Genomic DNA, 17490 nt, shown 5'->3' on the forward strand with positions numbered 1-17490 from the left:
AATGAAGGTTATGTGGGCGGTTCTGGAATCTGATAAGCTTGCCTGAAGAGGTGAGTTTTTGGGGAATGCTTGAAGGATTAGAGACTAGAGGAAAGTCTTATTGTAAGTGGTAAGGCATTCTATAGAGTGGGTGCAGCCTGAAGAAAGTCCTGTAACCGTGAGTGGGAGCAAGTAATGCGTGGGGATGAGAGACGCAGATCTTGCGCTGAGTGGAGAGGTCATGTAAGGAGATATTTTGAGATGAGTGAAGAGATGAATGTTGGTGTGGTTTCGTTAATAGCTTTATGTGTAAGTAAAAGTAAGCAACCAATGGAGGGACTGACAGAGCGGGGCAGCAGACGATGAATGTTTGGCAAGGAAGATAAGCCTTGCAGCTACATTCATAATTGATTGTAATGGCGATAGCCTGTTTGTTGGGAAGACCAGTAAGGAGGCTATTGCAATAGTCAATGCGGGAAATAAGTGCATGGTTTAGAGTTTTTGCAGAGTCTTTCTTTTCTTCATTATATATATATATATATATATATATATATATATATATATATTATACACACACACCCACACACACACACCTTGTCAAAAGTCTGAGCCCACCAGTATATTTTAAGGAATTTGCAATTTAACTGCACAGTAACAAAATAAAACCTATTTATTGGCTTTGTTTACAAAATAAACGACTGTATGAACAATAAGGAAACAAAAATAATAATAATTATTTTGACTTTTAGGCAAGTTTATTTAGGCACCCTGCGGCAATATCAACAAAAATACTTGAATCCTACTGATAATAGAAATTCAGAGGATTAGTTACATATATGAATAAGCGCCAAGCCAGCGTCAAGGCTCCTCTATACTGGCGTCCCTAACATTAAGGGGTACACGTCCAAGGCACAAGGTACCCCAAAAAATTCCAGCCGTGGACCATCCCCAGGGCATCACACGAAAAGGGGAAAGAAGGTGATAGTGAAGAATTGATGCTGTTTTGAAGGCAAAGGGTGGTCACACCAAATATTGATTTTGATTTAGATTTCTCTTCTGCTCATTCACTTTGCATTTTGTTAATTGATAAAAATAAACTATTAGCACACACTTCTATTTTTGAACTTTGCACCATTTATTCCACACCTGCCTAAAACTTTTCCTCAGTAGTGGGTGTGTGTGTATAATTTTAGAAAGAGAGATAGATATAGCTATTTAAACTTGATTTAAAATTTTTGTTAAAATTATATATATTTTTATCAGGTTTAAATAGCTTTTATTTACATAATTTGCTTTAAAAAAAATATTAGCCAGATCAGTTGTTAAGTTGAAAAATTCTCAAGCTTGGGAACTGCTGCCCATGTCGGAACGTTTAAGTCACTCTGGGTTTCTCGTGCTATATTGCAAAAAAAAGGATAGGTGTATACATCTGTAGTGTTATATAACGCGTCGGATTTTGCAGATTTTCTTCCAGCTATCTGCTATAGCCATGTAGCAAGACCTACAACTGGTTTTGTATATTAAGAATTTAAATTGGTAAGAGGGAGTATGAGAAGCAACACTGTATAGAAATGCCATTGACTGATAGAGGATGTGTTGTACTAGAACCCCAAAATTTTGGGAACAACCACCATATGAGATCCCTTTAACATCCTTCAGAAGCTTGAGGGAAGATGCTTGCACCTAGTAATCCGGCTACAGGGACTCTCCCATGTCCCGCTCCCAGGCCAACTTGTGAGGTTCCTTCAGGGGTTAGTTGTAAGCAATCAGAAGGTGATTTAATTATGAAATAAACCCCTGTTGACTTGAATCTATTGTAAGCAAAATATTTCTAAGGTGGTGTTTTGAGGTTTACAACTGTGCCCTTAATAGAAGAGTTCAGGTGTCATTGCTAGAGATAGTGATAAAAACTAATATATGAGGAACGGTATGATTGTGCAAAAACTTTATATTGTTCTTGGTCCATGTTTTGAAGAGTTTAGATTAAGTACATTGAGAGAAGACTTTAAAGCTGTCATGGGTTTCAAGTTTTGGATCATAGGGGGCAAATTTACTAAGAATCGAGATGACCATCTCGGGTGATTTATTAATTTTTTTTTCCTGCTTGCAAATTTACTAAAGGTAAAGTCGGGTGAGGTTAGAGAGAGAGATTTCTCTCATCTCACTCGTAAAACTCGGGTGAGATAGCAATCTCGTATCAAATCACCATCGGGCCAAATCGAAAGTACTTTTCACCTAAAACCTACATCTCTCAAATTTACCAAGAATCGGGATGACAAGCTCAGGTGAGATATGAGCAAACTCTGTCAAAATCACTTTTCAAATCTCAAACCCCTGAGCTGCGAGATGGTCAGAAACATACACAAATCATTGTGATTTGTGTAAATTTATTTGTGTAAATAGTTAAAATAGGGTTAATTTGTAAAAAAAAAAATTACGTTAGGTTTCCCCCCAAAAAACACTAACCAGTCCCAGACTTGGCAACTAGTCCTGGTTCTTAACATTACAGGGAACAAAATGTGTAGAGTTCCACTGTAATTTCAGAACCAGCACCAGGCACCAGGGACAGAGCTGGTTTTAAATATACGGAGAAATAAATTGATGTGAGGTACCCCCGTATATTTAAAAGCAGCCCTGGACTCTTTCTAACGGGGGACTGATGCCACAGGACACCCCTGGGCTGTGGGTGGCGGGTTGATAATATTACACTACACCTAACGCTATCAACCCACCGCCCAGGGGTGGCAGGGATAGCCCCGGCTATCAGCCTAGGAGAGGGTGACCCCTTTACCCCAGGGATCCCTGGGCTAATTAACGGTCAGGGCTGATGCTGCGTATGGGGAGCCCGGTGATAGGGCACCCCTGGCTGTGGCATCAGTTCCCCGTTAGAAAAGGTCCAGGGCTGGTTTTATATATACGGGGGACTTCACGTCAATTTTTTTCTCCGTATATTTAAAACCAGCTCTGTCCCTACTGCCTGGTACTGGTTCTTAAATTACAGTGGAACCCTACACATTTTTTTCCCTGTAATGTTAAGAACCAGGACTAGCTGGCATGTCCGTGGCTGGTTAGTGTTTTGGGGGGGTACCTCACGTAATTTTTTTTAAACATTTATCTATTTTTTGCAAGTCTTAAAACACAAGCAGCAAGCACATACCTTTACTGATATGTGCTGGCTGCTAGCTTGGGAGAGATTTGCTGAGAGAAAACACTGCAATCTCAGGTGAGTAATCTCCTGCAAAACGAGTTACTCGGGAGAGATATCTCGTTCTGCTTCACCATCGGCAAACTCGTTTAGCCTCAAATCGCCTATTGGTAAATTTGGAATAAAAAAAGGGATTAAAATCACCCGAGTTTTGGCGAGTACCAGCGAGATAAATCACTTTGAAAATCGGGACCATCTCGAATCTTAGTAAACTTACCCCATAGAGTCTAGCACAATAATCCCATATCGAAAGTGTGCATTTGAGAGTGGGAAGGAGATGCATAGATGAAGGCCATAAAAAAAAAATTTGTATGGTGAAAGAAAGCCGATTAGAATCCTCCTCAAAATCTCACCCACGCTAGGACTGCTGCGTTAAGTTGAGCATCTAAGTAGTAGTCCTGGAAGTTGGGTAAACACAAGGCTCCATCCATAGTACGTTTTACACGTGATCTGGTCTTTCCAGACCAGACTAATTTAATTTAGTCATGGAACACTGGAGATTTTTCAAGAACAGGATCGAGAGGCTAACTTGAATAGTCTGGAAAAAATACAGCAATACAGAAGGTTGTTCTTTTTGATAGCATTAGCATGACTAATCCAAGATATGAATTGACTGTTCTAGTTTAACAAGTTTCTACATGCAATTTTTATAAAATGAGGGTAATTTGCACCAAATATCTGGTCACAGGATTTGGAGAAATGAACATCTACATATTTTAGCTTTTGGGTTTGCTAGCAGAGGAAGTTGATACACTTAAGAAAGAGGAGCATTTTGGAATAGACATTCAAAGAGAGGGCATTGGTTTTATTTGGATTCCATTTGAAAGTTAGAAAGTTGGCTATAAATGTGAAATTTGTTAAGTACAGAGGGAAGAGAGGCCAGATATAACCAAGACATCTTCTGTATATAGAGCCAATTTATGATCACTGATCAACTCCAATCCCAGAGCATCTGTTATTATGCAGCCTAGCTGCCAAATGTTTCATAGATAAGGAGAACAGGTGAGTCAATAGGGGGCACCCATGTGTTGTCATTATGAATGTTAAAAGTGGTAGAGGGGAAACCATTGGCTACGACCTTGGCAATTGGGTTGAAATACAAAAAGGCAACTCCATACAGGAATCTTTAATTGAAACCAAAGGCTTGGAGTGTTAGACGCATGAAAGATCAATCAACCCTATAAAAAGCCTTCTCTGTGTTCAAGGCCACCACCAGAACAGGTTGAGACCCCTTTGCTCACTAAATGTATGAGGTGGAACACTATGGACATGAAGAAGATTCTTAGGTGCATATTTAAAGGGGAGATTGGCCTATTGCTAGAACATAGAGTTGTGGCATGCTCCTTGTTGGGGATAACCTCTATCTCTGCTATGATGGGGATACTGTGAAAATTTTGACCCTAGAGAATTGCATTTTACAAACTGAGTAGTATGTGAGTAAACACAGATAAATGTTTTTTTAGAAGTGAGCAGTGAAACTGTTGGGTTCAGGAGCTGCAATTACATTGGAAGATTTAATAGTGTCTGCTAGATGTTTAGGAAATAACTTTTATTAGGAATGGAGAGCTTCCACAATAGAAGTTGAGGCAAATTACATTTCTGATAGCTTAGTAGGGGGAATTAGTTTGTCTCTGCAGGTCATATAGCAAAGCATAAAATTCACATACTTTATTAGTGATGGATTCATGGTAATAAAATTTGATTTTCCGCCTGGTACTTAATAGGAAAAATCCTATCTTCAGTTTGCTTGAACCTAAGTTTACAAGCCATGATGGCGTCCACCTTATTGCCTGTTTCGTTGTAGAGCTGACTTACTGACCTGATGCACAGTTTTCACATATGTCATAAGAGACTGGGAAAGAGAGAAAATGATTATTTTATTGCTGCTAAATATGGTTCTACAAGTTACTGAATTGTGGAATGTGCTTATTTTTTTTCCACACGTGGCTCCTCCATGTTGGCTTATATATTCTCGTTGCATAAATAATGTCAAAGTAAAATCACTTCTGTATTTGTCAAGTGAGTTTAGATTTTATGATTTGGTGAAATCTAGATATTTAACTTTTTTTTTTTTCCATCACAGATTTAGGGGTCTATTTACTAAGCAGTATTAGGAGACAGAGTGAAAGGTGATAAGGTGCCAGCCATTCAGCTCCCAACTGTCATTTTTCAAACTCAGCCTGTGAGATGACAGTTGGGAGCTGATTGCCTGGCACCTTATCACTTTTCACTCTGTCTCCTAATACTGCTTCGTAAATAGACCCCATAGCTTCTTGTCTCATGCCTTCTAGTGTTGTGTTTTTACTGGATCTTTAAATCTACATTTTATTACTCCTTTTTCTTTTTTTTCAGATGTGAAAATCATCATGAAAAACTCAGTGTATTTTGTTGGACTTGTAAAATTTGCATCTGTCATCAATGTGCTCTTTGGGGGGGAATGGTGAGTAGATTTGTTTTATAGCTGAGATATAGGGCCAATTGTAATTAGAGTATAGAAAATGTGAGAGTTTAGCAGTAAAACTGTCACACTAATACATTGATTAAGTTTTATTTCCAATACAGGAAACTCCTGGATGAGAGTTTAAACCTTGAGAGTTTTTTGAGTCTGAATATGCATGTTCTGTGACTTTATTACATTGGCCAATTTTAAAAATGTGAGTTTTCTCTCACATTTTCTAAACTCTCACCCAATTATTTGGCCCATAGTATCTATTTGCTGATTGAAATTTGTTATTTTTGATTATCATGTAGTAATGGCAGAATACCATGTAATTTTACAGCTTAGCAGTTTCCAAGTCCAGTCACTAACTGCGCATGTTTTCCTGGTCTCCTCACATAAACACAATTTAAATAATTGGTACCACCTGCAGATTTTAAAATGTCAGTCAGTAATGAATACACCTGTGCTTCAGCAAGGAGTTGTGGAAAACATGCACTGCTAGGGAGCCCTGAGAACTGGATTTTGGAAAGACTGTTTGTTTTAGCTCATGTAAAAAGGAGATTGTTACTGCATTCTTACTCTCCCTGAACGTCCGGAAGACTCCCAATTTTCGGGTGTCCGTGGACTCCCGTTAGAGTAGATGACCCTCCCACATCCAGCCCACTTTCTATTGCAATGGGCAGGATGGGAAACATAATATCGCAAATTGCGTCTCCATGAGGAGGGAGGATGGCCAATATATCGCAATTCTATGGGAGTTGCATCACTTTGACCCCACTTCATCTTCATAGTCGGCCCTTTCCTATCGGTGATCAGCTGCATCTCCCCTCCGAGCACTCTGCTGGAGAGGATAAAATATATGTTGACAAGTGTTCCCGGTGGAACGAAATAAGGTTCTTGGATACAAAAAGTTAATTAAACAAACCAGTATCTTGATGTAATTTATTACAACAAATAACAACATATAAAAGAATAATAGTTACTTAGCTTTGGAATATAAAATGGTTACATGATCCAGGAGCCTCAGTCTATTCAAAATAGCTGGACGAACAATATCCTGGCCACCAGCTGCAGACTGATCCGGGCAAAGGGCAGGCTGCTGGAATCTCCTTTGTCTCTCTTTATATAGTATCCTACTTGTCATACCCAACTAACTTTTACTAATATGGGCATAAACCTACTTCAAACTACTCTATTGGTTAACTACTGATAAAGACTTTCTAAAACTCAACACAGGCGTACATCGCAAAAGACAACGCCTAAAGGATTGGCTTGTCTACTTTCCACATTCCTGTACCATTTCATGCCTGATACACCACCTCATGTCTGATATACACATTAGAACCATGAATGAAAATGGCTGTCAGTAGCCATTTTGCTCTCCCAATACAAGAAGTGTGGGTTGCTTATGGCTTCAATTAATTCATACAATTTATATTCCTACTCTAGGCCCTCCATCCACTAAATTAAAATCTAAGCTCTGTATGTGACACGACCTGTTGATTACAGGGATATATTGTGAAGTTCGATCAGCTTACTTGGAGTTACAAAGTCCAAAAGATTTATTTGCACAAAGAAATAGAGTACCGCCCCTTACAATGCACATGCGCGGTTGGCACCAACACAAGGCTTCAATTCTGAATGCACTGACTTCCAAAGGTCACTGCAGTACAATTTATAGGTTCACATTCAAATACTCCTTAGGGAATAAAATCATTGGATACCGGCAGTGTATATTCGATGTTTGATAGTTCAGGACCTTCTCCTTTGTGTGTGCAGCCGGATTTTCATAAAGCCTGCGGGCCCCGCTGATGACTTTTCCATGCAGGATTTCCTTTGTTTTACAGTATCATGGGTGAGGAGGAAATATAGAGTTTCAGGGGCAGCACATTACATTGCTTAACTGCAAACAAAGGGATCTTTGAACATTACATCAATAATATTACATTTATATTTACAGCAGAGATGCAGTATTTATCTATAAAACAATACAAATTAAATGCTGATTAAAATAAGACTAAACATCAATATACGGTTATGTAAAATTATAAATATACTTTAAAGTATATTTAAAGTAAGAACTTTGTATTGATTATATTCCATAACTGCACGGTGTGATCATTTCTGCAGGGTCGCCAAAGTTATCCTATTGACATACAGAACAAGTCCCAGGAATGGTGCAATCACAATAGCATACAATCAGATCTCATACATTCAGATTGGCTGATCATTATTTGTAACCTATTTAAGTAAATGCCTTCATGCAAGATATCTAGCTTTAACAGTTACAAATGGCAAATATTTAATTTAGGAGTCACAAATTGCATTAGTATGCTTATTAAATCTTTTCCACTCATTCTTGAGGTTGACCAACTACTCTCTCTTAGGAGATGACACACAGACAACTAACAGCAGAGCACCTCCTCTGCTGCCCACATGAAGAACCATGACATGTGTTACTTGGAGGTTGCTGTGATGACTATTTCTTAGTGCGTTTTATAGGCATAAAAAAGCCTTCATCGTAATAATACAAATATAAGTTATAATTCTGATGCTTGTTGTTTTAGCATGGAGGACATACTTTCAAACCACTTGCTGAAATCTATGAGCAGCATGTCACAAAAGTAAATGAAGAGGTGGCCAAACTTCGACGACGTCTAATGGAGTTAATTAGTCTTGTGCAGGAAGTGGTAAGAGACCATTGTATAATGATATTTAACTGTTGTTGGTTTAACATTTATCATGAACAATGTAAGAACTGTATAATAGAATTACTCTCTACAGTTCTATCTGCGGAGATTTGCTGTAGTCACTAAATGATTAAAAAAAAATAAAATAAAATATTAATTAACAAATTGGCAAACCTATAATTGTTTGATACAGACTCCTAAAAGGGTAGCTTCACTAAACAAATGATGGTGCCTCTTACTGATACTTAAAGTATGAACTTCTTTCCCAATTTGTTCAATTGCCTCAAACTAACTCAATAGGAAGATCAAGGGGGGTGGGAGCCTGACAACGCTAGAGGGTCTGATAAGGCCACCTCCAGGATAATCTCAACAGAGGCATGAAGCGATGGGGGGTCTTGAAAGGGGGATTAGGTAGATTTAATAGAGGGTTTGAAATGTAGGTAAATGTACCCTCTAGTAGTCGGAACAGGAGAATAATAAAATAAAAAAAAGTGGAGAAGGTATATATTTTGTTTTATAACACAAACCAAATCCTATGTATGAGCTCCTGACGAGACGGAGGGGTAGGTTGTTTCCTTGCGCAAGGAATCTGATATTTCACTGAATGGGAGATGTTCAGGTTCAATTTATTGGAGAAGTGCAGCCGGGGTGAGGGGAGAGTTCAAAGCCGCAACAGAACTTATGTGATTAAATCATCACCCAAAATGGCACAATGAGTGGACAAGACACACATTGACACCAACTCAGGTCACAAGAGCTAGGTTACATTCGGTGTAAATGTTCAGGGACAAGAAGTCAACGAGTGTACATCTTATAGGAGTTCTCTTTAATGGAAACGCTATTGGAACATTTTGATATGGTGGATCTAATCGTTTACAAAGCTTTCTTACCCAGAGGTGATCCCAGGTCCATTTTCCAAGCAAATTTGTGGGCGTTCTGGAAGTCCAGGGTTAAAACTGTGTTTTACAAATAGGAAATGGTGCCTCTTTGTGATGGGCTGGTAAATACAAAGTCGTTCCATCAGCGTGGGATTACTGAAGGAGTCAATGGTAAGAAGAGAGGCAGATGACAAAGTGTCTAATCTGAAGATATTGATAGGAGTGAGGCAGTAAGTGCCTCTCCTGTATAGCCGTAAAAGACTGCGAAGCAAATCTACTGGAGGTTTGCCGTAACCGGGTAATGCTGACTGCAGTCCAGATAGACTTCATATGAGAAGATTGACCTGGAGGGATAGATGGTTGTTGCCACAGGGGAGTCTGAGGAGAGCATATTTAACAGAGAGGGAGTCCCAGGCAAAAAGTGTAAGTGTGACTGTGGGAACTTGTAGTGCATTTTCAGGTCGGGTTGAGTCCACCTTACCAAGGTCACTCTCTAAATCCACCCATTGTTTAGTTTCTCTTGGGGAATGCCAAGCGACTAATTGACTAAGTCGAGAAGCCTGATAGTATTTGGAAATCAGCGGGAAAACCCAACCCCCTGTTAGTAGACCTGTTAATAAGGATATCTCTGCGTATACAAGGTTTCCTGTTATTCCAAATAAACTTACAGTAAATGGATTGAAGGGCAGAACACACTCGGGCAGGGACCACAATGCAGAGTGCCTGAAAAAGATATAGCAATTTAGGGAGAACATTCATTTTTATCGCCTTGATGCGACCTACCCAGGATATAAAATATTTTGCCAATGGGAAATATCTTGGTTAACAACCTGAAAGAGAGGAGGGAAATTAGTCTTATATCACTGGTCTTAAATTTTAGTTAGGTGGATTCCGAAGAATTTAAGGGATTCTTTCTGTCCACGTAAAGGTGAAATTCAATTGTAGTGGGTCAGGGCTTCGGATTTGTCGTGAATGACCTTGTAACCAGATAACCGCTCGTAAGGCATAGTTCATGAAAGAGGTTCAGGCAAGAGATCAAAAGATTAGTTAATTGAGGAGAATGTCACCAGCAAAAAGGGAAAGTTTATAATGAGAACTGCCGACAACGATACCGGAAATGTCTGGATTTGCCCGGATCCTACAAGCGAGCAGCTCAATGACAAGAGCGAATAAAATAGGTGAGAAACGACACCCTTGCCTGGACCCATTTGTGATGTTGAAGGAGCCTGAGAAAAGGCCCCTGGCCAAACTAAAGTAATGGGGCTATGATAGAGAGCCTTAATCACTTGGATAAATTTACCATCGAGGCCAAACTGAAGAAGGGTGTTAATCATAAAGGGCTAAAGACCCTATCGAAGGCCTTCTTTGTTTCTTGGACTAGGAGCAACAAAGGGAACTTAATTACATTAATGTGATTTATAATGTCCACCGTATGCCTGGTTTTATCGAGCACATGCCAGGCTGGCACAAAATCCACTTGATCCTGATTTATGAAGGTAGGTAGTATAGGGTTCAGTCTATTTGCAAGAATCTTGGCGAAAGGTTTCAGATCAGTGTTCAGTAGCAATATAGGGCAGTAGTTGGAAACCTATTGAGGATCTTTACCAGGTTTTGGTATGACTGTGATTTTGGCCTTAGTGGTATCAGGGTGAATAAATTTACCATCGAGGACCTGGGTAAATATAGTCATGAGGTGAGGGATGAGTGACACCTGGAAAGTCTTGTGGTACGAAAAAGTGTCCATTGGGGCCCAGAGCTTTGGAGGGTGTTTCAGATTTAAGGGCGTTGGAGACATCCTGTTCAGTTACAAGGAGACCCAGAAATACAGTATAGAGGTGACAAAATCAACCCAGGACCTGGCGCAAGAGGACAAATAGTCAGGGGTGGAGGGGGTGGGGATTGGTGACCAGCATCTTGGCAAGAGTACTCATGAGCATTATAAAGGTGAGTATAATAATCCTTAAAAATATTATGAATGTCAGTTGGGTTATACTGTAGGCAACCAGTAGGGTCCTGAAGAGCGTGTATGGCTGAGACCACTTTACAAGCCATCAATTACTTGACTAGTAAAGTATATGCTTTGTTTCTCTTCTCATAGAAGCGTTGGTTTAGCCAATGAAGGGGTTTCTCAACTTTCCCAGAGAGAAGTGCATTAAGGGTGGATTTCGCATATGTAAGCTGTTTGTATATAGATTCCGTGGAGGGATTCCAAGCTGTTCAGTAAGAGTTCTCAGGAACTGTTATGCGATGCATAAGTAATAATATGACCACTTACAACAGATTTATGGGCTTCCCACACCAAGGGGGTGCATCAAGAGTCCTGAATATTGAGGGAGAAGTAATTTTCTAAGATCGCTTTAATTGTAATTTTGAAAGTGAGGTATCTTTAAGAGGGTTTCATTGAGGCGCCGGGTGACCGGAGTGTCAAGTAAATTGAAAGTGGAGGTGATAATTGAATGATCGGACCAGGGATTAGAGACAATGGAGTCAACTAGATGTTTGGAGGTAAGGGAACTGCAGAGAAGCAGATCAATCCTAGAATATGTATGGTGTGGAGACAAGTTAAAGTATGGTCTCTGGAGGAGGGTTTGAGCGCACGTCAGGTGTCAAAGAGAATGGATTCCTTAACAGGTTTGTTGAGGGATTGATATACCGGGCAAGTACGAGGGCGAATAAGGGAGGCAGTTTTGTCCAAAGCAAGATCAAGAACACCATTAATGCCCCCTCCCAGAAATAAGTATTCCTCACACCTTTTATGGAGTGTGGCAAAAAAAAAAAAAAAAATAAATTTAAAAAGCGCTGCTGACCTGTGTGGAGGGTGTAAACATTGGCAATGGTGGTATCCAGGTGGCCAAGCCTGCCAGCTAAAATGATGTAACGACCGTCTGAATTAGTATAGACAGTATTGGACAAAGGGCATATACGGTTATATATTAAAATAGTGACACCATTTTGTTTGGATTTGCTGGGATGAGTATAACACTGGTGAGTAGCGCTTGGATTGCAGAGAGGGGTGACCAGGCTCACTAAAGTCTTGTCTCCTGCAGTAGGACTATATCTGCTTCTGCTGCAAATTGAGCGGAACAAGTGCAACCGTTTCAGGGGTGTATTGAGACTCCTCAACGTCCATGGAAGCTACAGTCAGTGGAATTGCGGCAAGCAGTGAGAAGTTCACAGAAGATGGGACAGAAATGCTATAGCCTCCAACTCGCTAGAGGAGAAAAGAAGAGGGGTGACAAAGGAAGTAGGTTGGGAAAGAAATTAGAAGGGTGGGAAAGGGGAACTGGGTACGTAGTGCCTCACAAAAATATTGAGGGGAATGTAAGAACATCCTGACACTTCTTACTAAACCCCTTTGCTTCCTGTACTTGTTGATGATTATTATTATGCACAACTATCTTTATATCATTGCTGTCATATTGCCATTTTTTTTGTATTCCATAGTAATTTATATCTGCACTGCCATTGCTTTTTATCATTGATTCTCAACAATTGTATATAAACAGTGCTTTTTATGGTATTATAGTCCTGTTGGTCATATTTTTTGATTATTTTTTCGGATTGTAGTCTTTATATTTACAAGCATTGTCCTTCTTTTTCTGCATATTTACCTGCATTTTATAATTTTACCTTCACTGTTTCTGCATCTCACAGTTGCCATTACTATTAGTAAGTGGAGGCTGCTGGGGGTGAGTGCAGGGGCTAGTGACTGTGCGGTTTATCATGCCCTCACTAGATCACCAGGGAAATAGGCGGCTATGCATTTGTCGCTACCAAAAAGCAAATGAGTCCAGCATAGATTCAGCAAAAAACAAACAAGGCCGTTAGATCTGCATATCTCTCAGACATTTGGGAGCGTGATGTGAAACAGGTAGGTAAACACTACAGAGTAGAGAACCAACAGTATTAGACCAAATAAGTTATTGTATCAAAATATATAGCTGAAAACCAAATGCTGATTGCTTGGGAATAAAACGGAGATTGTAATAGCTGTAGGTCCTAAGAACAGAGGGTTATTAACCCTTGATACATAGTTGGGAATAAATCCGGTTAGCATGTAAACATATATATCACAGTGTCGCCTAAAAAATAATATTTAATTTATGTAGATGATAGGCATATGTTCAAAACAGTTTTTTGTATACATTGAACAAAGAACCTCCAAAGCAACAGGACGGACTGGATGATGTGCAAACTTAAAAGAAACTGTCATATAAAGTATAAAAATTGACAGAGGGTACAGTAAAGGGACCCAGATAATGTCTCCCCCCGCTTCTGCTGTCTCCGCGTCTTGTGTCAAAACAGAGGACATGGGATGAGATAGCGGGGTTGGCAGCTGGTGGGAAGAAAGGGAAAGATGCAGTTCTGCTGTCAGCATGCACAGACCATGTCTATCCTGATATCCTGGACATTGCAGGACAGGCACGGTCGGATAGCTGATGAGAGAGTGCAGAAAGTTTACCTGTGGTTAGGAATGTCTGGAGAATACCTCTTAAGGCTGGCCGTCTGGGGTATCCTGTGGTGGAAGCAGCACAGAAATTGCGTTGCTTCCGTGGTGCACCAAGTTTGCAAAGTAGCGGTATGCAGGGCATCTAAATGCTGTTGGTGCAGAGGCAGACGGCTGTGATCCAGGTAGGTAACTGATTGAGCTCAGATCAGTGGCTGGATGTATCCACTCGTGTTGTGTTAAAGCCCAAATGGCTGTGCAGCTAAGGAGGGGGAGGGCGTTTTGCGATTCAGGTCTTTGACGGGGTGGCTTGGGACTTCGGGGAGAATCTCACATGCAGTCTGCGGGATAGTGCCCGGCCAACCGTGTCATGTGACAGTTAATTGGTGATGACGTACGTTTCGCCTGCAGACAAGGCTTGATTACATCAATGAAGTGTCTTGTAGAGGACTGGATATATACACTGGTGGCCAAAATTGCGGACACATTTTCAAATGTGAATGTTTTTCAACGTTGGATGCTTATAAAAACTGTTTCACTTCACGCAGTGCAATGATTCATATATCAAATGAAAGGGAATTTAATGCTGAATTCAACACAATAAACAGAAGTCAAATATTTGCATTACAAGGGAAGTTATGCTACTTTCAGTCAGACAAAAAAGCAGAGATGCGTGAGATTCAAGAAGCGCATTGTAGTAAGAGCTACTACCAGCCAATCGGAATCGTCGTTCTGAGGACCAATCAGCTGTGGTTTATGAGCAGGTAAAAAGGAAAAAGGGGAGATTCCGCACAGAACCCAAAAATTTTTTTTGAAAATATTAAAGAATATTATAACCAACCATATTGCATTTGTAGATATAAATCATCATAACTCAGTGTTGGTGGTGCTCCCACAGCCTAAAACAGTATATATTCAAACACAAAGAAAAAAGTAAGGCTCTTTTTGTGGGGCACACTTAAAAAATTTTTTCAAAAATATTAAGTTTAAAAATTAACTTTTAATGTGAATATTAAAATAATATTTAGAGGTACCAATAATAACAATTGTAAATAAATTGGCGAAAATATTTATTAAGACAATTTCTGCAATTCACATACCACACAAGAAAAATAGTGAATATACTATATTGAAACAGAAAAGTACCATGGAGATTGGTATACAAGTTACACCATGTGCCGTCCTATTAACCCCAATGAAACAGTGCAGATATTTTATCCTACAGTACCTGGTCTTCCTAGACGGTCTCCCATACTAGTACTAACCAGGCTTTTACCGTATCGCTTCCAAGATCAGACGGGTTTGGGCATGATCAGTAAAATATGACTGTAGGTTTAATTGGTGTCACTGAAAGTAATTGGGGATCTGCCCTATGCACATGACATATACTTGTAGAAAAAATGTAGGACTGTTTGCAACAGAAACGTCCAATTAATTAGTGATAAATCAAAAGAAGGAATGCAGCAGCATACCTTACTGGTGATGTACACGTAACATAGTAAATGATATAACTGAGAATATCGAAAATAACATCGGTGTACAACACATATGATAGAAATTCTGAATCAAATAGTATTCAACCATAAAAGAACAAAAGTGAAAAACATTGGTAAATGGATTACGTATGTTACAAAAATTAATTGAAAGCAGCGCCCAAAAGTATCTTAAGCTACATACATGTGCTCAACATAAATATATCAACACCCTAGTTTTGCTGGGTAAGGGGTAATGGGGTTAAATATCCCACATAGATCTCAAGAGTACATGATTGGGTTGGAGCAAAAATTAACAATCGGTCAGCATAAAGGAAGAAACATCATATATATAACAGTTCATCAGATAAGAGTTTCAACCTCAATAATTAAGCTAACCCAATTAATGATCTGTCAGCATATTTGCAACCTGAAAAAATATATACGTTTGTCAGACCAAATAATCAGCTATTGGCTGAATAAATACAATAAACCATAAACAGTGTATGGAAATAAATGTAAATTCCGCAAGCTGACAAAGAAGAATATAAACTGAAATTATTGGCTCCCCTAGTAGCAAGGTGCAAATGGTCACATGAAAATAAGATAAGTATTGATTAGAACTAATCAAACAGAGCATCTGCTAGTAACATACGATACCAGTGTGGAGTGATAATGAGTCCCGTCCGTGCACTGACTCGGTCTCAAAGAAACATAAGCAGATTAGTCATCAGCCGAGGACGCGCGTTTCGCCCATGTTGAGGCTTGTTCACCTCTGAACTTCATAGCATTTAGCAGGGTTTTTTATACGTGTGTAGTATACACGTCACAAACTCTCAGATCAAATCCCAATATACGCTGAAAGTCAGCGCTGGTCAGAATAGTAACTCCACCCCCGTATTCAGGGATATGCTTCATCAAACCAGCACCTGATCCGGTTAGCCAATAGGATGAGTCAAAGCGGCCGCAATGTTTGCTGGTAATTGTAATCAAATAACACCACGTGATGGACCACTTAATATCCTAAGGGGACAATAAAAGGGACCAAAACGGAAATCCATATCATCTACGAGCAAAATCCTGGTCCAAAGTGATCGCGACATCAACCAAAAACGCTAATCAAATAAATTAGACTGTCAATATAACAATCGATAGCAGCAAATCCGCCCACATATCCGGAGCATTGTTACCATTAAACTATATTGTAGTGTTATATATCCGCTATCAAAATTATGTTTAATCGATCTTAAAACACCACCTGATCCGGTTAGCCAATAAGATGAGTCAGAGCGGTCGCAATGCTTGCTGGTAGTTGTAGTCAGTAAGAACGAAACCAGATTGATTCAATCTGTTGGAATGACCAATTGAGGTTTAGAAATAAAAGAAAGAACAGGTCACCCCATGCCTCCAATGCAAAGAGAGAAAATAGTGCAATTGGACATGTCAAAAGACCAGTGTACACACTAGGATATTTTCTGACCAGCGCTGACTTTCAGTGTATATTGGGATTTGATCTGAGAGTTTCTGTTGCAAACAGTCCTACATTTTTTCTACAAGTATATGTCCTGTGCATAGGGCAGATCCCCAATTACTTTCAGTGACACCAATTAAACCTACAGTCATATTTTACTGATCATGCCCAAACCCGTCTGATCTTGGAAGCGATACGGTAAAAGCCTGGTTAGTACTAGTATGGGAGACCGTCTAGGAAGACCAGGTACTGTAGGATAAAATATCTGCACTGTTTCATTGGGGTTAATAGGACGGCACATGGTGTAACTTGTATACCAATCTCCATGGTACTTTTCTGTTTCAATATAGTATATCCACTATTTTTCTTGTGTGGTATGTGAATTGCAGAAATTGTCTTAATAAATATTTTCGCCAATTTATTTACAATTGTTATTATTGGTACCTCTAAATATTATTTTAATATTCACATTAAAAGTTAATTTTTAAACTTAATATTTTTTAAAAAAATTTTTAAGTGTGCCCCACAAAAAGAGCCTTACTTTTTTCTTTGTGTTTGAATAGTTTATGAGCAGGTGCAAAGTCATGTTCAGAGGTGGGAAAGGTCAGTTTGGCTGTTTTATTTTGCAGAACAAAGTTGGTTACTGAAGTGCAATTACGGTTGGATGTTTGTGTGTATCGTTTAGTGTTAACGACGGTGTAAAAAAATAAATACAACAATGTCGTCCAGGCAAAGTTGTGACTGTTCACCCAGGAAGAGATCCAGGATTGTGGTGTTCCGTGAAAATGGTCTTTCGTATGCAGCAATTGGTGGGAATGTGACATCAGGATTACGAAAATTTTGTTTACGCGATCAGGAAACACAATCTATACAAAACAAAGAAGGAAAAGGCCGGAAAAAGTGCACAA

The 17490-nt window shown here is 39.4% G+C and overlaps 1 protein-coding gene and 2 pseudogenes across 1 annotated transcript in view; 2 read left to right on the top strand and 1 right to left on the bottom strand.

Moving 5' to 3' along the window:
- Window positions 1-17490, top strand: part of TRIM37 (tripartite motif containing 37) — a 211563-nt gene that overhangs the window by 43338 nt on the left and 150735 nt on the right. The window contains 2 exon segments of the mRNA XM_088449534.1: window positions 5537-5624; window positions 8192-8314. Of these exon segments, the coding sequence (XP_088305660.1) occupies window positions 5537-5624; window positions 8192-8314 (211 nt within the window).
- Window positions 14856-14973, bottom strand: LOC148502666 (5S ribosomal RNA; annotated as a pseudogene).
- Window positions 16723-16840, top strand: LOC148502667 (5S ribosomal RNA; annotated as a pseudogene).

This window comes from Taudactylus pleione, unplaced genomic scaffold, assembly GCF_031769625.1.
Source record: "Taudactylus pleione unplaced genomic scaffold, aTauple2 ptg000487l, whole genome shotgun sequence".
Classification (NCBI taxonomy): Eukaryota; Metazoa; Chordata; class Amphibia; order Anura; family Myobatrachidae; genus Taudactylus; species Taudactylus pleione.